The following is a 23,538-nucleotide window of genomic DNA, read 5'->3' on the forward strand; positions in this document are numbered from 1 at the left end:
TTATTATGTGTATATTTATTTTAACTGAATTAGAATTGTGTTTTAATCAATTCTAATCTACTTTTATTATTCATGTATTTTAATCTATTTTTAGTATTTTTTTAAAATTGTGTTATATTTATATATTTATTCATTTTAATCATATTTTTTTTACATTTTTGACTTTTTTATTGTGTTTTCCACGGACCCAAACACCCCTGGAATAGAGTAGCTTCAAATCAGCTGTAACTCAGAAAGCGACTCATTCATGTTCCGGCGACGCGTTGGTGTCGCCACTACAATGGCTGATGTCCCTCATGATCCCGCATGAGGAAACAGATGCTCATGTTTAACAGCTCCAGCATCCATGCGCACATCCAGCGGCTCAGAGTGTGTGTGAGAGTGAGCGAGCGAGTGTCAGTGAGCGAGTGTGCGTGTGTGAGTGAGTGTGTGTATGAGTGACAAAGTGTGTGAGTGAGAGTGTGTGTGGTGAGTGACTGAGTGAGTGAATGAATGTGTGATTGAGTAGTTTTTATGTGTGTGTGTGTGTTCGTTTTTTTGTGTGTGTTTGTTTTTGAGTGAGAGAGAGAGTGTGAGTGAGTATGTTAGTTTTTAATGTGCATGTGTGCATTTGTGTGTGTGTGTTTGAGTGTGAGTGAGTGCATGTGAGTGTGTGTTTTAGTGTCTTGTGTGTGTGTGTGTGTATGCGTGCTTACGTTTGTGAGTATGTATGAGCTTGTGTATGTGTGTGTGCATGTGTATGTGTGTGCAGTGACTCATCCTGAGCTGGGTTGTGGTGCAGATGTTGATGTTTTTTTTGCATGTGTGTGTGTGTGTGTGTGCAGTGACTCGTCCTGAGCTGGGCTGTGGTGCAGATGTTGATGTGTGTGTGTGTGTGTGTCCTCCGCAGCTGCTGATCTGTCCCCCGGTGACGCGCTTCTTCCTGGGCCGCAGGGAGCCGCTGCTCAAGCTGTTGCTGCAGGGAGACTCTGCCGGCCGCCTGACGGTGTGGAGCATCCCGGACGACACACCCTCACGCACACTCTGCTCCACCACAGGTACAGCACTCGCGCTTCTCACACACCCTGACCGACACTCATACTGGCCGGAAAATATCACTTCTCACAATAAACACCTGAACATATCGGTTTGAAACTGTACTTACAAACTTTTTTTTTACATTTTATTTTCACAAATTGTATTGTAACTAGTTTTTTTTTTTTTACTAATTACTTTTTTTTTTTACTAAATTAATATTTTAAACAGTATTGTAACTTTTATTTCTCACAGACTGAAAGTTAGAAACAGTATTGTATAATATAAACTATTTTAAAAACAGTATTGTAACTTAATAGGTCTGGGTATTAACATAAATTTCACAATTCGATTCGAATTCGATTCACAAGCTTGCAATTCAATTCAATTTCGTTTTCGATTTCTATTCGATTCAATATTGATTATTTTGGATATCAGTTACAATAAATGGCAAATTTTCTCAAGGGAATCAAATCTCTTAACTAATGCTGTAAACTATGGGAGTCTAGTTGTAGCCTACTAGGCTTCATTAGCCTAATATGAAGGTAATAATGAACTGTTTTGTAGCTACACAAACACTTAAATTACACTTTTATTTATTTTTATAATAAGAAGACTATATGAAATATAAAAATTTAAATGGTGGCTGTCATAAAAACTTGCCAGATTTATTCAAATATGCATTAAATATTGAAGAACATTAAGATTATAATGCATATGTAATATGGTGTATATATTTAGCAAAATGTTCCTCTCTGGAGTTATTTTTTCTAGCTGACTAACAAGTTTATGTGGGTTTTCTGAGGTAAATATGACGATACATTGATTACAAGCTGTTTAACTGACGTCTTTCCACGGTTGAAACGCTGATTGAGCGAATCAATGTGACATGATACAGATTTCGATAAGTTGTACTCTATCTTTTAAAGGCACACTATGCACTCTCTGGTTTTTTTGTAAAACAGTGACCTCTAGAGCCGCTGTGGTGTACTTGCACTGTCGTAAATAACCGTTATTCCCCTGTTACTGCATATCTACTGAACTACTGTCAAGTGCTAGACTGCTTTTTAATAATAAAGTTGCCTATCGCGTTTGCTGGCTTATAGCGTTTTTACATGATTTCTGCAAAATCAGAAGTAAATAGCCTATAGTGTATAGGCTACTGTATAATTTCATTTATGTTTTTTGATTGTAATGTTAAAATTACAAAATGTCAGATGACATCAATCAAGTTAAATGTACGTCGCATTATTTCATAACATTGGACGTTATGATTTAGACATGATTACAATTTATCATAATAGCAAATTGTGTTCAATTATTTACAACCTCTAGGCTTATATATGTCCTAATAATTATGTGAGATATTGACTATGTCCTCATGGTAATCGCAAGAATCAACATCAACAGCGTCAAGATTTGATTGATTCATAATCAACACAATTTGAAGTTACAGTCGGGAAGTGTACTGTTAGTCAGATAAACTTGATATAACAGTAACTTACACACGTCATAAGAAATCCGAACCAGACACAGGACTAAAGATACGTGATAAATACACATCACAACACCTGAGTTCAGCTGGCAAACTAGCTCTTGTGGCAAGCTCGGCAATAAAACATAACGGAAAAAACAACAAGACTAAGAGAAACGACTGTTTTTAGGAAGTCTGCTTAAAGCTCTGGTAATCGAAAGCTATAGACATGTGAGAATTATTGAACTGGTCTTATTATCAACAACGGATGAATGAACAGCACCGTAAAAAATTACATACCACAAGCCAGTGCAGCAACATACAATATAGAAACAACTAGTATACAAATACAAACAAGTTTATAAATAAGAGATTTACTTACAAGTCCATCAACAAGATCGCCAGGTCAGCATCGCAGTTACAATCCAGTGCAGCTTTTAAGCTCGCGCCAACGAGTGAAAGCCCGACCGAGTGGACTCTTGTCCGGTTTCTAGCACGGTCCGATTCTCTTTCCCTGTTTCGAAAGTAGCTTCATACAGTATGATGTTGTTGATGCGTGTGACGTCGTTGCCGTAAACCATTTCGTGATTCTCACGCGCTGTGTCAGGGGCGCCACTCTCAAACTTGCATGGCTGGTTTTTCCGGCGGCGTCCCCCCCAAGCTTTCCTACCAGGATGATTCGCCCTACTATGACTTTGTTAACCACCAAAACGACTTTGAAGCTGTTATATTAAGGTACAGATCTTGCATAGAGTGCCTTTAACACACTTTCAGATGCTCATTCATGTTTATTTTGCGCTGTGACTGGTATTATTAAGCCGGAAGAGAGATCAGCGCTGCTGCTTCTCCAGAGCGATCTCACGCCACAGCGCCAAAACCTTATTTATGTTTTTTGAATTTCTAAAGAAAATAGAAGTAATTTGAAAATTGAGACTTTGTTTCATATCAATAGGAACAAAGGACAAAGATTGTGATTTTTTATTTTTTTTTGGATGCGCACAGCCGTGATACAATGTCCTATTCATTCAAATGAAACAGGATGACTAATCGATTCTTGAGATTTAAGAATCGATATCGGTTCGTAAAAATGAGAATCGATTAATATCGAGAAATCGATATTTATTACCCAGCCCTAGTAACTAATAATTGAACAATTTTTTACAAACTGATTATTTTAAACAGTATTGTAAATATGTTGAAACATTTTTTAACCCACAAACTGAATATTATACATGCTATTGGAACTATTTTAACTAACAAACCGTGATTATTACAAACCGTATTGTAACTCTTTTTTTAAACTTTTTTTCACAAACTGAATATTTTAAACAGAATTGTGACTATTTTTAAACATGTTTTTACAAGCTGAATATTTTAAACAGTATTGTAACTATTTTTTTTACTTTATCGTAAACTAAACGTATTAATCAGTATTGTAACTTTTTTTTTTTTTTACTTTATCACAAACTAAACGTATTAATCAGTATTGTAACTATTTTTTTTTTACTTTTTCACAAACTAAATATTTATCATCGTATGTGTCCCCAGCAGAGCTGCAGGTGTCGTCCAGCATCAGTCTCCAGGAGGCCTTCGATAAACTGATGCCGTCTCCAGCGGGCATCATTGACCAGCTGAGTGTCCTGGCCGGCTCCAGCGCCCCGGTGAAGGTCACGGCCAGCGTCTACATCCCGTCCCAGGGTCGGCTGGTGTGCGGGCGAGAGGACGGCAGCATCATCCTGGTTCCTGCCACCCAGACGGCCATCGTTCAGCTCCTGCAGGGAGAACACATGCTGCGCCGGGGTGAGACTAACATGTGTGACCCGTATTACAGAAACTTTCCGTAACACTTTACTTGAAGGGGTGTGCATAAGACTGACACGACACCTTCATAATGATGACATGTAGGGGTGTAACGATACACAAAACTGACGGTTCGCTTTTCCAATGGTTTTGACGTCTCGGTTCGGTTCGGTTTAGAAAGCTAAAATAGTTATTTTTTTTTTTATTTTTTTTTTTATACAGTGGTTTCATGAAGAAATGGACTTTGTCTTTAAATGAATTCAATTACAATAGAGTGCCGAAGTTACGACGTCACTCTGTAGGCCAAAACGTGGAAGTGAGTTAGCATTTTAGCACTACGGTTCCCTCGCTTTAAAGCCTATGGGATTTTTGAATGGGATTTTGCTAAATCGCCTGAAATAAGGTCTGTGGTGAACACTCTAAACTTAAAGCCTCTAAATGAGCCTCTAAATATTTTCACGTTTTGATCTATGACAGAACACACAGTTATAACCTGCTTGTGTTTTTTTTAAACTTTATTGTGTCTGATTGTGTTTTTTAAAATCTTTATAGGCTTCAAAATGTATACATTTTGGATTAACTTTTAAAGATTCTCTTGCTAGACAAAACGTGTAAGGGTCACAACTCTTTGTTAAACACAGATCTTATTTTTTGCGATTTTCCAAAAGTCTATGGGGAAAATGCATTGCTTTTCGACCGAGGGAACCCATGCGCCGCTAGCTTCCGAGTTGTCCTACAGAGTGACGTCATCACTTCGGCACTCTATTAAACATTTCACAAGGATTAAAAAAAAAAATCTGCTAATGCTGTAAACTATATAGGGAGCCGCTTATTACTAAAACATTAAAGGTTGTAGCCTGGACTTTTAACCTAAATTCAGATGCTATTTATTTTTTAGATGTAATAATCAACATACAACACATTGTATGAAAACATGTAAACTGAACATAAGGCAGTTTTTACATTAACTTGTGTTTTTACTCCAATAATTTACACAGTTGTCATTTTCATGAAAGATATTTTAAACATACATTAAATAATCAAGATATCATTAACAGGTTAAGTAAAATATACTATACAGGCTAACATAGTGCATTTATTTAGTGCAAGAGTTCGTTTATAGGAAGTTGTGGACACTGAATCACGTGCCTATTGAGGTAAATATAATGGTAGTGACAAGCTATGCTGTTTTATTGACGTCTTTCCGCGACTGAAACACTGATTGAGCGATTACACGAGTTATGATGCCTTACAGTAAGTATACTAATATCTTCAACATACCTTCAGGTGTCCTTTCTGTTACTAAGGGAGAGATGATCGCGTTTACTCGCGCGCCGCGATGCTGCTTGGGATGACGAGCCTAGTAGGACTACAACGATCTGTCACGCCACATCAAAGAGCGCCATAACCCCATATATTGTTTGAATTTCGTGATCAAATAGACAGAATTCGAAAGATTACACCTTGCTTATTATCAAAAGTAACAAAACACGGAGCTTGTTATTAGGTTTTAATGGTGGTTAGGTTACAAAACTGAATTCGTTGTGTACTGTACACATAAGACATGAGGTCCATTGAGCCGGGCTGGGCGGGGCCGGGGTTGCAGGGGGCGGGGCGTGTTCGGTACGCAATGACAGTATCGCGATTTTAATCGTGAGTTCAGTATTGCGGTTTTTCGGTTCAGTTCGAAAATCGTTACACCCCTAATGACATGACACACGTCATGAATATGAAGGTTTTATGCATGCATCTTTCATTAAGTGTCATTCGCTCAATTATGACATTTTGAATGCAAATATGACATTGTTTGAGATGTTTTTGGTATGACACCTTGACATAAACCAATACATCATAACTTGTAGTGTCTTTGTCATGACAACTTGACAACACAAATTGTCCTAAATATGTCATAAACATGACATAGCAGATTTATTTTCAAACTTAAGAAATCACTTAACTCTATGGGTTAACATTACATTAATCTGTCATGGTTGGTTTTGACATTGGCTGTCATGAGGCCATTAGAACTGTGTCATGAATATTTTTTTTTTGTCCTTTTCTTGTCGATGAATATTTTTCTTCTCCTTCATATTCTTGACGTGTCATGTCATGATTATGAAGGTGTCATGTCAGACTTATGCACACCCCTTCAAGTAAAGTGTTACCAAACTTGCTATCCTAAATCTGGATTTGGATCTGGCTACCCCTAAAATGTGAACTCTGTCAGTAATTACTCTCCCTCATGTTGTTCCCCGTAAGACTTTCGTTCATCTTCGGGACACAAATGAAGATATTTTTGATGAAATCTGCTTAATTGATAGTCAGCGCAGCACTTTTGGGTTGTACGTCACAGGCATCACACACATGACCAGCATCGGCCAATAGTGAGCCTGCATGTGCTGACGCAGAAGTGCTGTGCTGTTGCACTGCGTGAACTCTCTCAAGGCCCACAGAGAAGGAAACCTATAGTTGAATAAAGTCGTTATTTTGTATGTTTTTGCGCACAAAAAGTATTCTCGTCACTTGATAAACCACTGGTTTTAGGTTGAGCCACTGTCGTCACTCTGACTATTTTAACGATGTCTTTAATAACTTTCTGAGCCGGCAAGTTTCAATTACAATAGAAGCTTACGGAGAAGTGAGACAGCTCTCAGATTTAATCAAAAATATCTTAATTTGTGTTCAGAAGATGAACAAAAGTCATACAGGGAACAACATGAGGGAGAGTTTACATTTTTGGGGGAACTGTCCCTTTAAGATCTGACCAGTTAATTTAGGATTTTTCACAAAATCGTATTACAGAAACAAATCTTAAGTTGATTTAGGTTTCTTATCCTATCTTACAAAATGGGGTATATATATTTATATCTTTTTATTTTTAATTAGGGCCCAAGCCCTGAAAGGGCGAAGGCCCTATTGTTTTCCTTAGGATTATTATTATTATTATTATTATTATTATTATTATTTATACGACTATTCGGGCACTTTTGGGGCCCTTAACATGCTCAAAAACTCTTGAAACTTAGCACACGGGTCAGAACCCGCGGCCATCAGGGCCGGGCTGAAGATGGTACCCGGGCGTGGCAGGGGGGCTAGACAGCGCCCCCTGGAACGGGGTCCGAAAACTTGGTCCATAAATCAAACACGCTTGCATGTAATAATATGAAACTCGGTGCATATATAGATCTCATCGTTCATATATACCTCATACTATTACTTTTTACCCCAGCCCAACAGGAAGTCGGTTATTTAGGGTTGTTCATAAAACACTCGCAATGGAATTTGAAGTACTACTCCTAGAGAATTCAAACACACGGCACGAAACTCGGTCAGCATGAAGTCAAGGCATTGACGATGAAAGTTTGCGAGGGGATTTTTGATATCTCGAACGGTTTGGCCATGGCGAGGAAACGAAATTATGGCGAGAAACGTGAAACAGGAAGTGTGTTATAACTTCAGCATACATTAACTGATCTTGATGAAACTTCAGCAGTATGTTCGCTGTAAGAGGACGATCACATGGATGTGACTATTGTGAGTCAAAGTTATAGCGCCACCAACTGGTAGCAGGAAGTGTGTCACTTTCAAAATGCTTTGAACTCACCCTTTTATTTTTACCCGATGTGCTTCAAACTTAATCTGTATAATGTAAATACATAGCAGATGAAGACCAGTGAATGGATTCTTGATATCTTTGATACTGTTGCCGTGGCAACGCATCAAACTTTAAAATTCTTTTTTTTTATGATTTTGAGACTCTTAGCGGCTTTTGGGGCCCTTAACGGGTTTGAAAACTCTTGAAACTTTGCACACAGGTCAGATCCCACAGCCATCAGAGCCGGGCTGAAGATGGTACCTGGGTGTGGCAGGGGGGCTAGACAGCGCCCCCTGGAACGGGGTCCGAACACTTGGTCCATAAATCAAACACGCTTGCATGTAATAATATGAAACTCGGTACACATGTTGATCTCATCGTTTCATCTATACCTCACGCTCTTACTTTTTACCCCAGCCCAACAGGAAGTCGGCTATTGAGGTTTGTTTGTAAAACACTCGCAATGGAATGTGCAATACTCCTCCTAGAGAATTCAAACACACGGCACGAAACTCGGTCAGCATGAAGTCAAGGCATTGAGGATGAAAGTTTGCGAGGGGATTTTTGATATCTCGAACGGTTTGGCCGTGGCGAGGAAACAAAATTATGGCGAGAAACGTGAAACAGGAAGTGTGTTATAACTTCAGCATACATTAACTGATCTTGATGAAACTTCAGCAGTGTGTTCACTGTAAGAGGCTGATTACATGGATGTGACTATTGTGAGTCAAAGTTATAGCGCCACCAACTGGCAGCAGGAAGTGTGTCACTTTCAAAATGCTTTGATATCACCCTCTTATTTTTAACCGATTTGCTTCAAACTTCATCTGTATAATGTAAAAATACAGCAGATGTAGACCTGTGAATGGATTCTTGATATCTTTGATGCTGTTGCTGTGGCAACAAATCAAACTTTAACATTCTTTTTTGATACTTTTGGGACTCTTAGCATGCTTGAAATTGCTTGAAACAGATAGATACAGATAGCTCGACAGATACATCACATTTATTAGCCAGTAGGCATGTGCAACTTTGGCAAAAGATTAAAGTAATGTCAAAAAAGTAAACAGTAAACACTAAAAGCCTCATATCTTCTAAAAATGTAATTATACATAATTTGTTTCTAAAGTAAATTATACAAATATTATAATTAAACCAGTTTTTCCCTTTTTTCATTTAAGAATTATGTTTACGTTCAAAAACAGCCAGAATGGTTTTAAAATTCAGAAGAAGAAAAAAAAATCTGAGTCATACGTAGTGCTATACTGCCCTCTTGTGTTCAATATCAGTTAGGCCTATTGTGTATATTCCCACCGGTTAATCAACGTGTGACTCCGCTGGGACTCGGGAACTTTTAAATCGCTTACTTAAGACTAGGCTGCCCTGCAGATATTAGGCTACAATATGCAGATTTAAATATACCATTTATCAAATAATCTGTTTATTTTTAGGTTACACATTACATTGTTTAAAAAATAAAAATTAAATGTGACCCGCTCTGGCGAAATGAGTCGGAAGTTGCATTCTTCCATTTTACACTGTAAATGATTTCTGTTGTTTTCACAGGATTATACTGTTTTTCTCAACAGTTTCTTACTGTATAATCTATGTACAGTAAGTTACAGTAGATTTAGTTGTTTTCACAGTATTAAATTGTTTTTTCAACAGTTATGTACTGTGCACACAGTTGACAGTATGTTACTGTAGAATTGCAATGCATTCTGGGAAATTATCAGTTACTGTTAATCTAAATACAGCAGTGCAATTGACCGCGAAAAACACCACACACAGTTCCACGGGTCAAATTGCTAGCCTACTAATGTTATTCTTACATTTAAAATAAAAATGTAGCACTGGTTGACCATTAACAGTCATAATTTATGACATAATTTATGTCAGTGGGGTGTGCATGAGAGCATATTTGACTTTGGAAGAGTTTCTCTGTCGTGTCAGTGGTGCTGCTGTCTTTTCTGCCGACCTGCAACTTCTTCATCTGGTAAGTAATAATTCTTATAATGTGTATGCAAACGGATTCTAGCTAATAACTTTAAAGTTATTTAGAATAGCTGACCACGATTTCTATATTCAATTTAATATATTCTAGACATTTTAATATAATATGTATATGATAGGCTACTCTTCAATGTAGCCATTTGGGATGTTACTGTAAATTCAAATACATTAGTACGAAATGACCGCGAAAAATAACCACAACAAGCTGCCATTTTATGAAGAACTCTTCAGTTCCCTTCCCTCTGTAAGAACACGCAGGCCGTGCATCGCGTCGCTGTCGGCAACGTTTTCGCCATACATATCTGGTTAGTAATTCATATTTTTATGCAAACCATATAAGTTACGTACGTTAACAGATTAACGTTAGAAAGAACTGGCCGCGGAATGTTCTATAAGCCTATAAGTCAGACGCGGATTTCTTTCATCTTGATAGCCTAACTTACTTGATTAAATATGTGATTTTATTAACATATATTTCATATGTAACCTCTTATAAGGTCAAAATGGTCTAATCATTTTGTTATTTACCACGTTAAGTCGGTGAAAGCGCCTGCACGTTCATTATTTTATGACTTACAGGGGTTAGGAATTGCTAATCGATAAATGTATCCTGAAATCGGAAATCCAAGGTTAGGATTCGGATTTATTGTTATAAAATTAAAGTGCCGATACCTCTTATTGATTTTTTCACGCTTATTTTCGTGTAAATCCTGACCTGGCGTTCTGCCATTATAACGTTACCTCAGTGATAAAGTTGGACCGCGGAAAGCGCCCAAGGTGTATTTTTGTCCAAAATACAAAGCTATGTGTGACATTTACAGTATTTGTTGTGGTCTTTGTTAATCTTTGGTTATCATTAACGACACATACACGAGGGAGTTAGCCTGGTGTTGAACACTTTACTAGCGAACTTAGAATCAACAACAACAAAAAAAACCCGGGTCATACCAACTACACAAACTGCCTGGGGGTGTTCCGGTAGGAACCATTCACTGCATATACTACAGTATTGTCGGCTATAATATCTTTTTTTTTTTTTTTTTTTTACTATGTGTAAACTGACATGTACTCATTTGAAGGGAACGATGCCTTGTCAATCTTTTTTTAAGTCATGTAACTTAGTATCACACAAGCAAGATTTAGCCTACGTTTTCACGTGATCGTAAATGAATTGATTTTAAACAACAGTCCAACAAACAAGATTTTAGTATTAAGTGAATTACACTTTAGACATCATTTTGTCTGTTTTTGCTGTTTAGCCAAAACAACAACAAAAACATACTATATTTTAACTGTCTTGTCTGTTCTCCTTTTCCACAGGTGTGAGCTGTGCATGTTAAGAAGACCCCTATCCATCTTGATGACCGATGAATTGTAAATCTAATCTAATTTAATTATTCTATTTATCTAACTACTACTAGGCCTACTATACCTTGGTCCAGTACTGACCCACTGAGAACATTTTAAACGGATTTTTATCCATCTGTGAATTTTGTCTATCTGCAAGTTGTTTAGAATTGTTGTGTGAAAATAAACGTTACTTTACAGTTTAAGGTTTAATTGCATAAAAGCTTGGATAGAAAAATTCCTATTGCAAAAGTTAGAACATAAGTCTGCATATAAATAATTATTGATACCGTAATGCAAGTTTTTCATGGCACATGTGCATGATGAGGTTGTTTTGTGTTTATTTATTTTTTTTAAAGGACACTGGATAACTTGTCATTTTGTAATACTCATCTGGATTGGTGGTTTACTCGTCAAAGCTTTTATAGTTTATAAGTTTATATGTGTCTCCCAGCCCTGCAAATCTGGTCCCTTAGATAGAAAGCAGCCAAAAACCCTTTAAAATCAGCAACTGACCAGTTAGACGGTCTATCTCAAACCAATAGACAATCTTAGACTAGTTTAAGCTGTTTTACCCCAGCAGGGAGTGGGTGGATGAGTTGTTATGAACTATCTTTCTAATAGATTGATCAGATAGTACCCCTTTAATCTTTTCTATTTTACTTGTTCATGATAATTTTTGCATGTATTTATGCATAATTGTTCATGATTGTCATGCATGATTTTTATTGTATTATATTACATTTTTATTATTAATGTATTTAATTGTATTAATGTATTTAAGTGTATATTATGTAAATGTACTAATGTGTTTGAAAATACACAATAAACCTTGTGCAGTTAAAGCTTCAATTGTTCTTTTTTCTATTTCCCATTAACAGTTAAAATAATATTTCTACGGATTTTCTACAGGTTACACAGTAGCACTATAAAATAAATACAATAACATTTCATACTATACAGTATTATTAAAAATTAACAGTGTAATTCTGTACTTTAATATGGTAAGAAATTACAGTAAAATAATGTTATTTAATTTGCAGTATGCTTAACAGTACTGTAGTTAGTGTTACGGTAATTTTACTGTTAAATGAAATACAGCAAGTACTGGATAATTGTTGCCAGTAAGTTACTGTTAATTTGACAAGAAATTTTTTACAGTGTAAGATATGGGCCGATTATGTGGAAAAACCATGAAATAACAAAAAAAAAAAATTCAAAAAACAATATTTTTTTGCTAATTTCAAAGAACAGACATTCAAAAATAATCTCACAGGGTTTCGTAGTCGAGATAATTGAGTAAAGGTATTTAAATAACGATTAAAGTTGTCAAAGCTTTGAATTCGCTGAAATAAACATTGCTCTTCTCAACTCCCCTCACCTCTGAGCATTTCCCGGGTATCCCCTGAAACGTTGAACTCACTGGAGGCTTCTAACCTAAACTGCGTGAGTATATTTATCTGCAAGAAGAATATAGCCTATGTAAGGCTGTAACGATCGCGACACTCAGATCCACGAACCTGTGTCGCGGTGTGAGAAGACAGAATCACGACACCGACACGTCCCTTCAACTCCCGAAGTTATCCTTCACGTCCAGACCCAATGCTAGCTACAACATCTTTAAATTACTATTAGTATTATTTGAAGTTAACATTATAAAATACGTAGACTTACACCACAAAACTTAAATTATTACTAATTTTTTTAAAATTGGCCAATTTCAGCATTATGGAGGAGATCCAATTCCCAGATAATTAAATATTTTAATAAATTGGCCTATGTGAACCACACTGCACAAACCAAAAGTAATACTCACCGGATGAAGAAGGGTTGACTCTCTCCAGAACATAAAATCTTTATTTTATTTTCCGTGTTCGCATTTATGAGGAAAAACAATCCGAACGTGACCGTTCTCTGGAAGCAGCACTAAAACTTTCACATAACTTAAACATGCGATCACAAAGCCTTTCTTTAAAGTAAATTTCGTTTTAAAATAATTATCTTAATTTAAATCAATGTTTCATCAACCAATTACTAGGATTTAATAATAAGAAATAAATTGCAGACAATAGGCTAGGCCTAATCACGACGCAGAGACGCGCGGCACGTGAACTGAAGCTTGTCTCATGAACCGAAAGTCAGCGTATAAGGTATCCTCACAGACATATATATTGAAATGTCTACTTTTAAACACAACCATTCAAAATGAAAGAAAACAGACTGCTCTCTGCTTATGTGGGCTAATCCGTATGACAACTGAATTTCTCTCTGACTCCTCTTTAATCTTTCTGATTTTAGAACATTTTTGTAAAAGTGACTTTTTAATTATTTATTTCAAAAAAATTAAAAATAAGTTGAGTTTCAGCCTCGTTAAATTGCATTTATATATGTTAATCTATTTGGTCAAATTAAGCTATATAAAATAAATAGTTTATCCCTTAAAATGCTATGGATTTTGAAAGATATCGAAAAAAAAAAAAAAAACGGGCAAAAAAACTTTAAAAGCGATTTTCTTAGGTTTTCAATTGGAAAAAAAGGGCAGACGACCAGAATTCAAATCTGTATATCTTTACAACCAAGGTATGACCAAGGTATCATTTGAAAGCTTACAGTGTCCTCTTTCCATTAATATCAAAATCTCAATTTTTAAATTTGGGTCACTGTTACTAATTTTGCTGGATCAGGTCGGTCACAAATGTGTTTTTTATTGTAGTATTATTTTATACAGAAATACATTATAATTATATATAATATACAAAATATAACCGTGGCCGCGATTAAACAGTGTTACAATAAAACTCAACATTGTGTTTTTTAAAAATAAATTCAAATAATACAAATCCCGAAATTGCGCTAATTTTAAAATTAAACTAAAACTCATGGCTGCACAAGCATTCATAACTGTGCGCGCCAACAGCGAGGAACCAGCAGAACAGAGTGAACGTTCATTCTGTTTAGTTCAATCCTACTTAATAGGAATTTATTTAAAATGCTCGCTCTACTCCACAACATTAATGTCTTGTGCGGATAGGCTATCTGTATTTTGACTTTCGGTTTTAATAAATGTATGCTTCATTTTTCATTAGTAAATTTGATCAATAAATTCAATAATTTAGAATAATAAGACACTATAGGGCTGTTACCCTAGGTAAGGCTGATCAAATTAAATCGGTTACACAATAATGTCACGAGATTGGTTTAACAGGAGTCAATTAAAAATCGCTGTAAAGAACGATACTTTTAAACATAACCCTAAATCACCATAAGGTGTCGCCAGATGACCGTCTTAATGAACGAGGCATGGATTCAAAATGCTGAATCATTCAGTAATGAGAAAACACATTGCTTTGAGATGCGCGATGGGTCGCTGTGATCTTTGTTTAACTATTTTCTCTTCTGAAACAGAAAAAAGTCAATATTGCATCTAAAAAGTCAATATTGCATCTAAAATGTAAGTGACTTGACTTGTGTGTGTGACTATGTTTGTTGTAGTGATAAGAGTTGCACCCTTGTTAAAATTTAAGGCCTTGTGTTTTTGGATATATATCTTTCTTTCTTTTTTTTTCTTTTTTTTACAAATATAACCCATATATTTTAGATTTATTATTTGCTTTAAATTAAATTAAGATTGTATTTTTGGTAATTGAACCTGAATGAATTTAAAAATGAATGTGCTATATTTCAGATCATATATTTGTTTTTCTTAAAATTTGAACTAACTTTATTCTCAGCTGAATTATAAATATTTTATTTCTGTATGAATTAAAAACATTTGATTTTTCTTTTTTAATCAATGTAGAATGTGTAACTGAAATATAAACAGATTAGGGCTCTGTTCGAGGACAAGTAACTAAAACCAATGCGACATGATGAATGTTTGTTTCCCAAACCATCTCAGAGTAACAGCTTACTTTTCTTTCTTACTATATTCTTTCTTACTATAAACTGTGCTGTAGAGCTTGCATCAGTCAAAGCAGGGTTACATTTTGCATGTCGTGCACAATAAACCTAAAGGCACCAGGGTGGCGGTGCCACCGGCTTCATATATATATGTATATATACAGTATATATATACAGTGTTGGGGAGTAGTTAACTACAAGTAGCGACGCTACTAACTTAACTACATTTTTCAGTAGCTTGCCAGTAGCTCAGTTGCTTTTTAAACAGTGTAGCTTTTCCAGTAGCTAACTACTTTTTGCAGCAAGTAGCAGAGTAGCGCGAGCAAAAGCTACATTGCGTTTGTCGAGCCTGCGCGAATCAGTGCGATGCAAGGATATTCTTCTTCTCGTTAGATTACAAACTCATTTTTTTGCCATTACCGCCACCTGTTGTTTAATCATGCGTCTTGCGGCTAACGCTTCACTGACCTAAAGAAGTGGGTTGACAGTCAGTGACGCACCCATATTATGATTATCCATGATTGAGCAAGAGGTGACGAGAGATTTGGATGATGGAGAAACAAATAACATTAATTACCCATGGTCTTATTTGTCCAAGTTCAATCGGTATTTTTGAGAAAATGTTCTAAATGCAATTTATGTTGAATGTATATTTTGTTCTTGCAATGTTTTAAGCTATTTGTTGCAATTTTGCACTTTTGACAAACAGTCTGAGATATTTGAGTGTTGTGTGTAATAAAACAATACTTTATGAAATCATAATTGTATTGCATTGTTTTAAACACTAAATATTTTAATTAAAACATTCATCAGACACTTATTCAGTTATTTATAATATATAATTTATAGCATGTTATAATAGTAATATGTAATATAATAGTTATAATATGTTGTTCAAAAAGCAAAAGTAGTTTCAATGTAGCTAGCTACTTTTTGATAGTAACTTGTAGTGTAGCTAGCTACTTTTCCAAAAGGGTAACTTGACTGTAGTTTAACTACTTTAACTTACAAGTAGCTTGTAGCTTGTCAAACTACAGTTTCAGAGTAGCTTCCCCAACACTGTACATATATATATATATATATATATATATATATATATATATATATATATATAGCTGTGATCCGCGATGAAGGGCCAAAGCCAGTGGCATGGCCACCCTGGTGCTTTTAGGTAACTAAGGAACCGGGGTTGCGGTGCCACCGGCTTGGGCCCTTCATCGCTGCTCGCAGCTATATTTTAGGTTTATTATTAATATTAATATTACCAATATTATTATTCATTGTGAATAAAGAATATATTATTGTTATTATATATTACAAATATATTGCATTTATAATATTGTTATATTTATCATTATTATTAGTACTATCAACTGTATAATCTGCAACATGGTTTTCTCCAGAATTATGATTTTAATGTCACTGCACCCCCTTAACAACATGTTAACAATAACTAGTGTGTGTGTGTTTTTATTGTTTCTTCATTGTATCTGTGTGTGTAACGTGGTTTTCCCTGTAGGCTGGCCTCCTCATCGCACCCTCAGAGGTCACAGGCACAAGGTCACGTGTTTGCTGTACCCGCACCAGGTCTCGCCGCGCTATGACCAGCGCTCGCTCGTGTCCGGCGGCGTCGACTTCTCCGTCATCATCTGGGACATTTTCACGGGCGAGATGAAGCACATCTTCTGCGTGCACGGAGGAGAGATCACACAGCTCATCGTGCCTCCGGAAAACTGCAGCGTAAGTCTCCTCAATGATACAAGTGAAGTGTGGAAGTGAGCGGGGCTTTTTGGTCCAGATGTTTGCTCTGATTGGTCAAGGACGATGGCTGTCTAATCTATCTAGATGAATAGCTTGTCACTTTATTGTAAGACATTTTTACTGAATTTGTCAAATTTTGATGAAGAAATCCAAGAGAGATGAGGAATACTTCATCAGCACACAGAAACTCAAAGGTCTTCACGGCAACCCGTCAAAATAAAAGTTATGTTTAACTTTAAGAAATTGTGACAGAAAAATTAAACGTATTTCATAGGGACCTACTGAACTTAAAGGTACAGCGGAGGATTTTCTTTTTCCGGGTGGGTAGTCTATACTATTGGTCCACCTAAGTGTCAATCATTCTGGTGATATGTTTACAAAAGGCCGTCGTACGTGCTCATCCCTGGCACAAGTCATGCACCGCATAGACACGGTAAACATCTCAATTTGTCTAAAGTAGCCTTTTGACCAAATGGTAAATGGTATCACGCTGAAATATTCTAAAACCTTGTGTGTTCATGTGTTCATATTCTAAAACTTTGTGTGTTTATTATTACACAAATGTAACAAGCTACTTCTCCATTACATATGCAACTATGTATAAAAATAACGTATTATTAACAATGAGACATATTAGGTTAAGGACCAACGTAATAGCACTGCTTATATGTTGCCATGTAACGTAATTGCGATTTACAAAATAGTTTCCTCAGAACGTATTTCGTGTGATACAGGGTTGCACATATCATGTCTTGAGTCCTCGGTCACTCAATCGATCAGTATAATAAGTAAATAAAACACGGAAGGGCATTTGACATGTTGTCTTTTTTATGAATGTTTTTGAGTTAGTTTATAATTTGCAACATAATTGTGTAAGGCGTAATAGACGTTTCCTCTCGGGAGCAAGAGTGTTGTGTTTGTCCATGTGCATTTTTTTTAAAAATTGGAGAGGGCGGGTCTTCTCTAAAATTCGGAAAGATCCTCCGCTATACCTTTAACCTTTAACTTAAACTTTTAATAAATTGACATTGAATTGTATGTTTCATGATTTCAATTGATTAGACATGCCTTTTGATTATTAAATTTAAAGCATTAAAATGGATTCCATAAAACTTAAAACCGAAAACACAGAATTTGGTAAAAATAAAAGCGAATTTAAATAAATTTAATAAATTTCATAGGGCACTAAATGTTATTTTTGTTAAAATTGTAATAAATATGTTGTTAATTGTATTTAATTGTAATTAAACCATTAAAATGTATTCCAGAAATGTATTTCATTGGGTCTTAAAAATGTAATTTTTGTTAAACTATTAATTAATTAATACTTCATGATTTCAATTGATTGGACATGCTTTTTTATTACTTAAATGTCATTATTTTAGTCCAAAAGGTTACAACAGAAAATTAAATGGAATCAGCAAAAATTCGAATGAAAAAAAAAAAAATTGGAATATTGGTAAGGAAATTAAACGGATTTCACAGGGTTCTATGAAACTGAATATCATCGCCTGTCAACACCAAGCGTGGCGCACAAGCCCTGAAAAGTGAAGCCAAAGCGCCTCGATCGTCCCCTAGTGGCCAGCCCTATTATAGCTCATAAACCCCGCCTCCCTGTGTTATTTAACCAACTAAACAATTCAATTACACTTCAAATATCGTTTTTCCAAAGATGATTTCGATCATTTACGGTAGTTTTTATCACGCTGATGTAATTTCAAGTGTTTGTTTTAAGGTAAGTTTGTTTTTAGTTAGTTATTTGATGCGGTGGTGGTGACGTCATGATTGACAGCTGTGATTGACAGGTTCTCTGAGCGACAACAGACTTTTTCGGGATCTTCAGAGGACTGAGGAGATTTGAGCTTTAAATTTAATATATAAATTACTATAAATAATTTTTTTAAAGTGCAGGAATGTGTGCTTGCGATTGATTCTGCGAGAGTGAGAGAGTGAGGGCGGGGCCTTGATTTTGCAGCTTTACTTCCTGCTCACGACTGCGACGGTCTGGTACCGAAATCGCTTCTGCGCAGACTCAAGTCCAAAGATGTCAGCGCCATATCGAGATACTGGCGGCTTCAGTTCTGACCAATGGAATAGAGCCTAGGGGTGTCGTCCATCTTTAGTCTACAGTCTATGGTCAACGCGCACGCCCAAAAACGAATATTCTGTCAACATTTACTCACAAGCACTTTTTTGCCCGTAAAGGTTCCTCTCTAGACATTGAAAAGTTCATCGGCGCTAGACGGCTGCAGAATTTCTAATCTCCGAGTCGCACCTTGGTGACCAATTAGACTGAAACGTCCAGCGCTAAATGTCAGGCTTCGAAGCCTCTGGAACGCCATTAAAAGAAGAGCACCGTTGTCATGGAAACGCTCCGAGTCTCCCTCTCTAAGTCCTGTTTGACCTTTCCTGCAGGATTTGTTGTGTAACGCAGTGACCTTACATGAAGTGGGATGCTCTGCTTTTTAATTCGAGTCGCACTGATATCATTTCCTCCTTCATTGTTGGCAGGTTTTGACTTCTCCGTTGTGTTTTTTCCACGTTTTTGGCATCTCTCAATTCGCCGGCAGCAGCCGTTTTTCATTCAGAGTGAATAAAGCGAGACAGGATCGATCGGATAGCCTCTGTGTGGGGTTTTAATCTTTATTATGAATGAAAATCTCGCCACTATATAGCTGGTGCTTATTACATGCTCTGAAAGGAACTTTAAAGTCGCCCTGTTGTCAGTCATGTTATGCCTTAAAACTCATTTTTGATCTCCAAAATAACGCATTTAAACCTTTTTTCCTTGAAAAAAATGCTTCATCTCTTAAAACAGCTTGAATGTAACTCGACACCCTTGCCTTGTTTAGTTTTCGTGGTTCTATGAATATGCAATTGAGCCCCGCCTCCACTCACTCAGCTCAGAGATCCACTGGTTGACGAACACACGTTGATCTGATTGGTTACAAGGTCGTTTGTGACGTCAGAAACACCAGCGATGTTTTTAAGACTGTCTTTGCTTCACTGCAGTTTTAAGCAGAAAATACTCAGCAATGCTGTCGACTTATGAATTTACACATGATTTGTCTTAAAGCATATTAAAAACACCACATAGACACATAAACAACATTAAAAGCTGGATTTTGCAACTTACAAATGAGACATAGTACAGTTATTAATTTAATATAATCATTCTTGACCAATCAGTGACAGCATCAGTGCCTCTAAGCCACGCCCCCCTCTGCTCACTCATGGTGTTGTGTTTACTCTCTCTCTGCAGACGCGCGTGCAGCACTGTGTGTGTTCGGTGGCCAGCGATCACTCCGTGGGTCTGCTGAGCTTGAGAGAGCGGAAGTGCATCATGCTGGCCTCCAGACACCTGTTCCCCATCCAGGTCATCAAATGGAGGCCGTGTGACGACTACCTCGTGGTGGGCTGCTCCGATGGCTCCGTATACGTGTGGCAGATGGACACAGGTGACTCCCTCTCTGTTAAACACATTTTATTGGACTGTCCTGGGTTTAATACAAGTAGAATTCTCTTTTATGAAGTTATTTTACTTAAAGGGTTAGTTCACCCAAAAATGAAAATGATGTCATTAATGACTCTCCCTCATGTCGTCCCAAACCCGTAAGACCTCCGTTCATCTTAGGGACACAGTTTAAGATATTTTAGATTTAGTCCGAGAGCTTTCTGTCCCTCCATTGAACGTGTGTACGGTATACTGTCCTTGTCCAGAAAGGAAATAAAGACATCATCAAAGTAGTCCATGTGACATCAGTGGGACTGTTTTGAAGCATCAAAAATACATTTTGTCAAAAATAACAAAAACTTTATTCAGCATTGTATTGTCTTCCGGTTATGTTGTGGATCTGCGTTCACGAGTCTGCCGTGACGCTGCTGACGTGTGTCCCGTGTATTTGGGCTCAAATAAATATGGCTGGGCAAAAAAATGCAAGTCTTCAGGCCTGTTCACACCGGGACGAATTTCGCGCGCGATATTCGTCGACGTTTAATGCCTCGTGAGTAAACAATGGGCGCCAATGTGAGTGTTCACACCGACGCGAAAAACGCCACGCGTAAAAGCGTCATTTTTAAAAAAAACGCCTTGGGTTCGTTTTTTTGGTTTGACGCGCCGCGTCAAAACCTATTCGACCAACGAGATTGGCGGGTTTGCTCACGTGTCTGGTACTTCTGAAGTTACAGTAAAACACAACTTGAGGGCGCTCAAACACAAAACGGTCTTGCCGAGCACACATACGGCGAAGAAGTGAAGATACCTATGGGCAAGATGAATGTTGAGCTGCTGGTCTCGGAGCATAAAGAGCTGTATGATAATATTTATATTAGTATTTCTGTAATAATAGTATAGTATAGGGTGACCAACAGTCCTGTTTTTCCGGGACATGTGTAAAACGGTCACTTTGTGCTTTACAGAAATCTGAGTGAACTGCGCATAGTGTGCGTAGTGTCAGTTAGATTTTGACAAGTGAGGAGAGGAGATAGATAACCTCTGCCGACTCTTTGTATTCTTTCTTTTATTTTTATTTTTCTGTTGTGACCAGATATTTGTTTGTGTTTTTTTTTTCTCGCTCGATCCCCATGTATGAGGACGAGTGTAACGTTTGAGTGGCTTTATTAAACGCGGGGAAATACGACAACTCTCGTCTCTCGTGCATCTGTTCATCCGACAACTAGTGCTATGTTTTTATCTCTGGGCAACATCTCAACTTTGCGTTACACATGTCCTCTTTCCACGTCCTGTCCTGGCTGTTTTTAAGTGATGGAAATGTCCTGGTTTTCAAAAAAAAAAAAAAACTGCTGGGAAAGATCGGTTCTATAGCAAAATATAGATGGGCGAAGAAGGTGGATGAGGAAGAAAAACAGGATAAAGAGAATGAAAACTAAAGATATAAATAGATTTTGTTAGTTCTTTTTTGTAAGTTTGTGAGAGCTATTTTTTGTTACATTTGGAGGCATTTCTTTTAGTTATTTATTATTTATATATTTATTTTTCTAATACAGAAGACATTGTTTCTATCATTATTTCATTCGTTTTTTTATCTGTCATAATAAAACATTGAGACATGAATATGATCACCCTAGTATAGTATTCTATTATTATTTTTGTTTTACATTAAGCCCCATCTAATGTCAGGGAATGAATTTGCATGTTCACTCGGCTCATCGTCAGCGAAAAACGCTTGGGTGTGAACACAAAAAACGCGCGCTGATATTCATCCCGGTGTGTACGGGCCTTTCCTCTGTGTGGAAATCCTTAGACATGTTTGTGAAGATTGTTTTGTACATCGCGCGCCTCCCTAAGACTGTGAACGAAGCTCAGCTGTTTGATGAGTCAGTGTTTCCCCTACCATTGTTTTAGGGGGGTGGCCCGCCCTCCCAAAAACGACCCCCGCCCCCTCTAAAAAGCTGACGAAATCCAGTCATAAAAAGGAATTTACTGTATATTTTTGAGTAATTAGAATAATTTGAAAGCGGTTCAGTACACTTGAAATCAAATCACAATGTGTGTGAATATTATACCACAAAGACTATTTAAATACGAATCCTGCTTGCCTTGTTCCGTGTGATGAATGGTGCAGCTGATGTGCAGTTTTATTAATCACACACACACTGAAGACACTGAAGCATGTGTGACGCTTGCGCTGGTTTTGACCTATATGAAGACAGAAATGCATGACTTCCTCTCCAGGCTCTAGATCCACTCTGAAAGTCACTTTGTGATCATTTAACCGCTTCATTTGAGAAACTATCATCTACCTCACACAGAAACTCAAAAGGTCTTCACAGCAACCCATCAAAATAAAAGTTTGATTTAACTTGACAGAAATATATTACTGCTGTACAGTAGAATTTAGATATGTCCTAATGTAAAAATACTTATAATGATAATGAAATTTCATATACTTCTAATGAAATCTTATAATTGGCCGTGGTTGGATCTTGGATCCAAAAAGTTTTTAATAACAGGGTGCCAACAATTATGGCCAGAGTGTTTTGGAGAAAAACATGTATTTCATAGTGTGATTTACCCCCACTTTCAATTCTTTTGCTTCAATAAAAAAGGTTAGAATTTTGCCAATTTTTTGAATGGAAGATCAAAAGGATAAACAATGCAGAATTATTTTTTACAGCCAGTTTTTTTCTTTCTTAAATGTTCATAATACATGATTTGAATTAATTAGACATGCTTTAATTGATTGCTAAAAAAATACATGCCCACTCCGCAACACTAGCAGGTTCTGGGTTTGGAGGAGACCCGTCTCACTGTATCTGTGTGTCTGTGTCCCATTATAGGACATGACAGAGAGAGCTGCTAACTCTCTCTCTCTCTCTCTCTCTCTCTCTCTCTCTCTCTCTCTCTCTCTCTCTCTCTCTCTCTCTCTCTCTCTCTCTCTCTCTCTCTCTCTCACTGCTTTAGACACATTAGTGTTTATATATCCACTTACAGCCTGGTATTATTGGAGCAGAGTAGAAGAGAAAACACACACACACACACACACACACACACACACACACACACACTCTCACACATACTATCACATACACACACACACACACACACACACACACACACACACACACACACACACACAGTCTGGTTCACTGTCTTTGTGGGGATATTTTTTAT

At 36.9% G+C, this 23,538-nt stretch overlaps 1 protein-coding gene across 7 annotated transcripts in view; it reads left to right on the forward strand.

Moving 5' to 3' along the window:
- The window catches only part of wdr7 (WD repeat domain 7), a 152,641-nt gene that overhangs the window by 16,170 nt on the left and 112,933 nt on the right, over positions 1 to 23,538 (forward strand). For 4 of the 7 annotated variants that reach the window (XM_039653846.2, XM_089123470.1, XM_039653849.2 and 1 more), the window contains 4 exons: positions 890 to 1,037; positions 4,040 to 4,288; positions 16,663 to 16,883; positions 20,167 to 20,362. In XM_039653846.2, the coding sequence (XP_039509780.2) occupies positions 890 to 1,037; positions 4,040 to 4,288; positions 16,663 to 16,883; positions 20,167 to 20,362 (814 nt within the window). Of the gene's footprint in view, positions 1 to 889; positions 1,038 to 4,036; positions 4,289 to 16,662; positions 16,884 to 20,166; positions 20,363 to 23,538 lie in introns of all 7 variants that reach the window. The other 3 variants (XM_039653848.2, XM_089123471.1, XM_089123469.1) reach the window with 1 other exon arrangement.

This window comes from Pimephales promelas, chromosome 19, assembly GCF_988280905.1.
Source record: "Pimephales promelas chromosome 19, fPimPro1.hap1.1, whole genome shotgun sequence".
Lineage (NCBI taxonomy): Eukaryota > Metazoa > Chordata > Actinopteri > Cypriniformes > Leuciscidae > Pimephales > Pimephales promelas.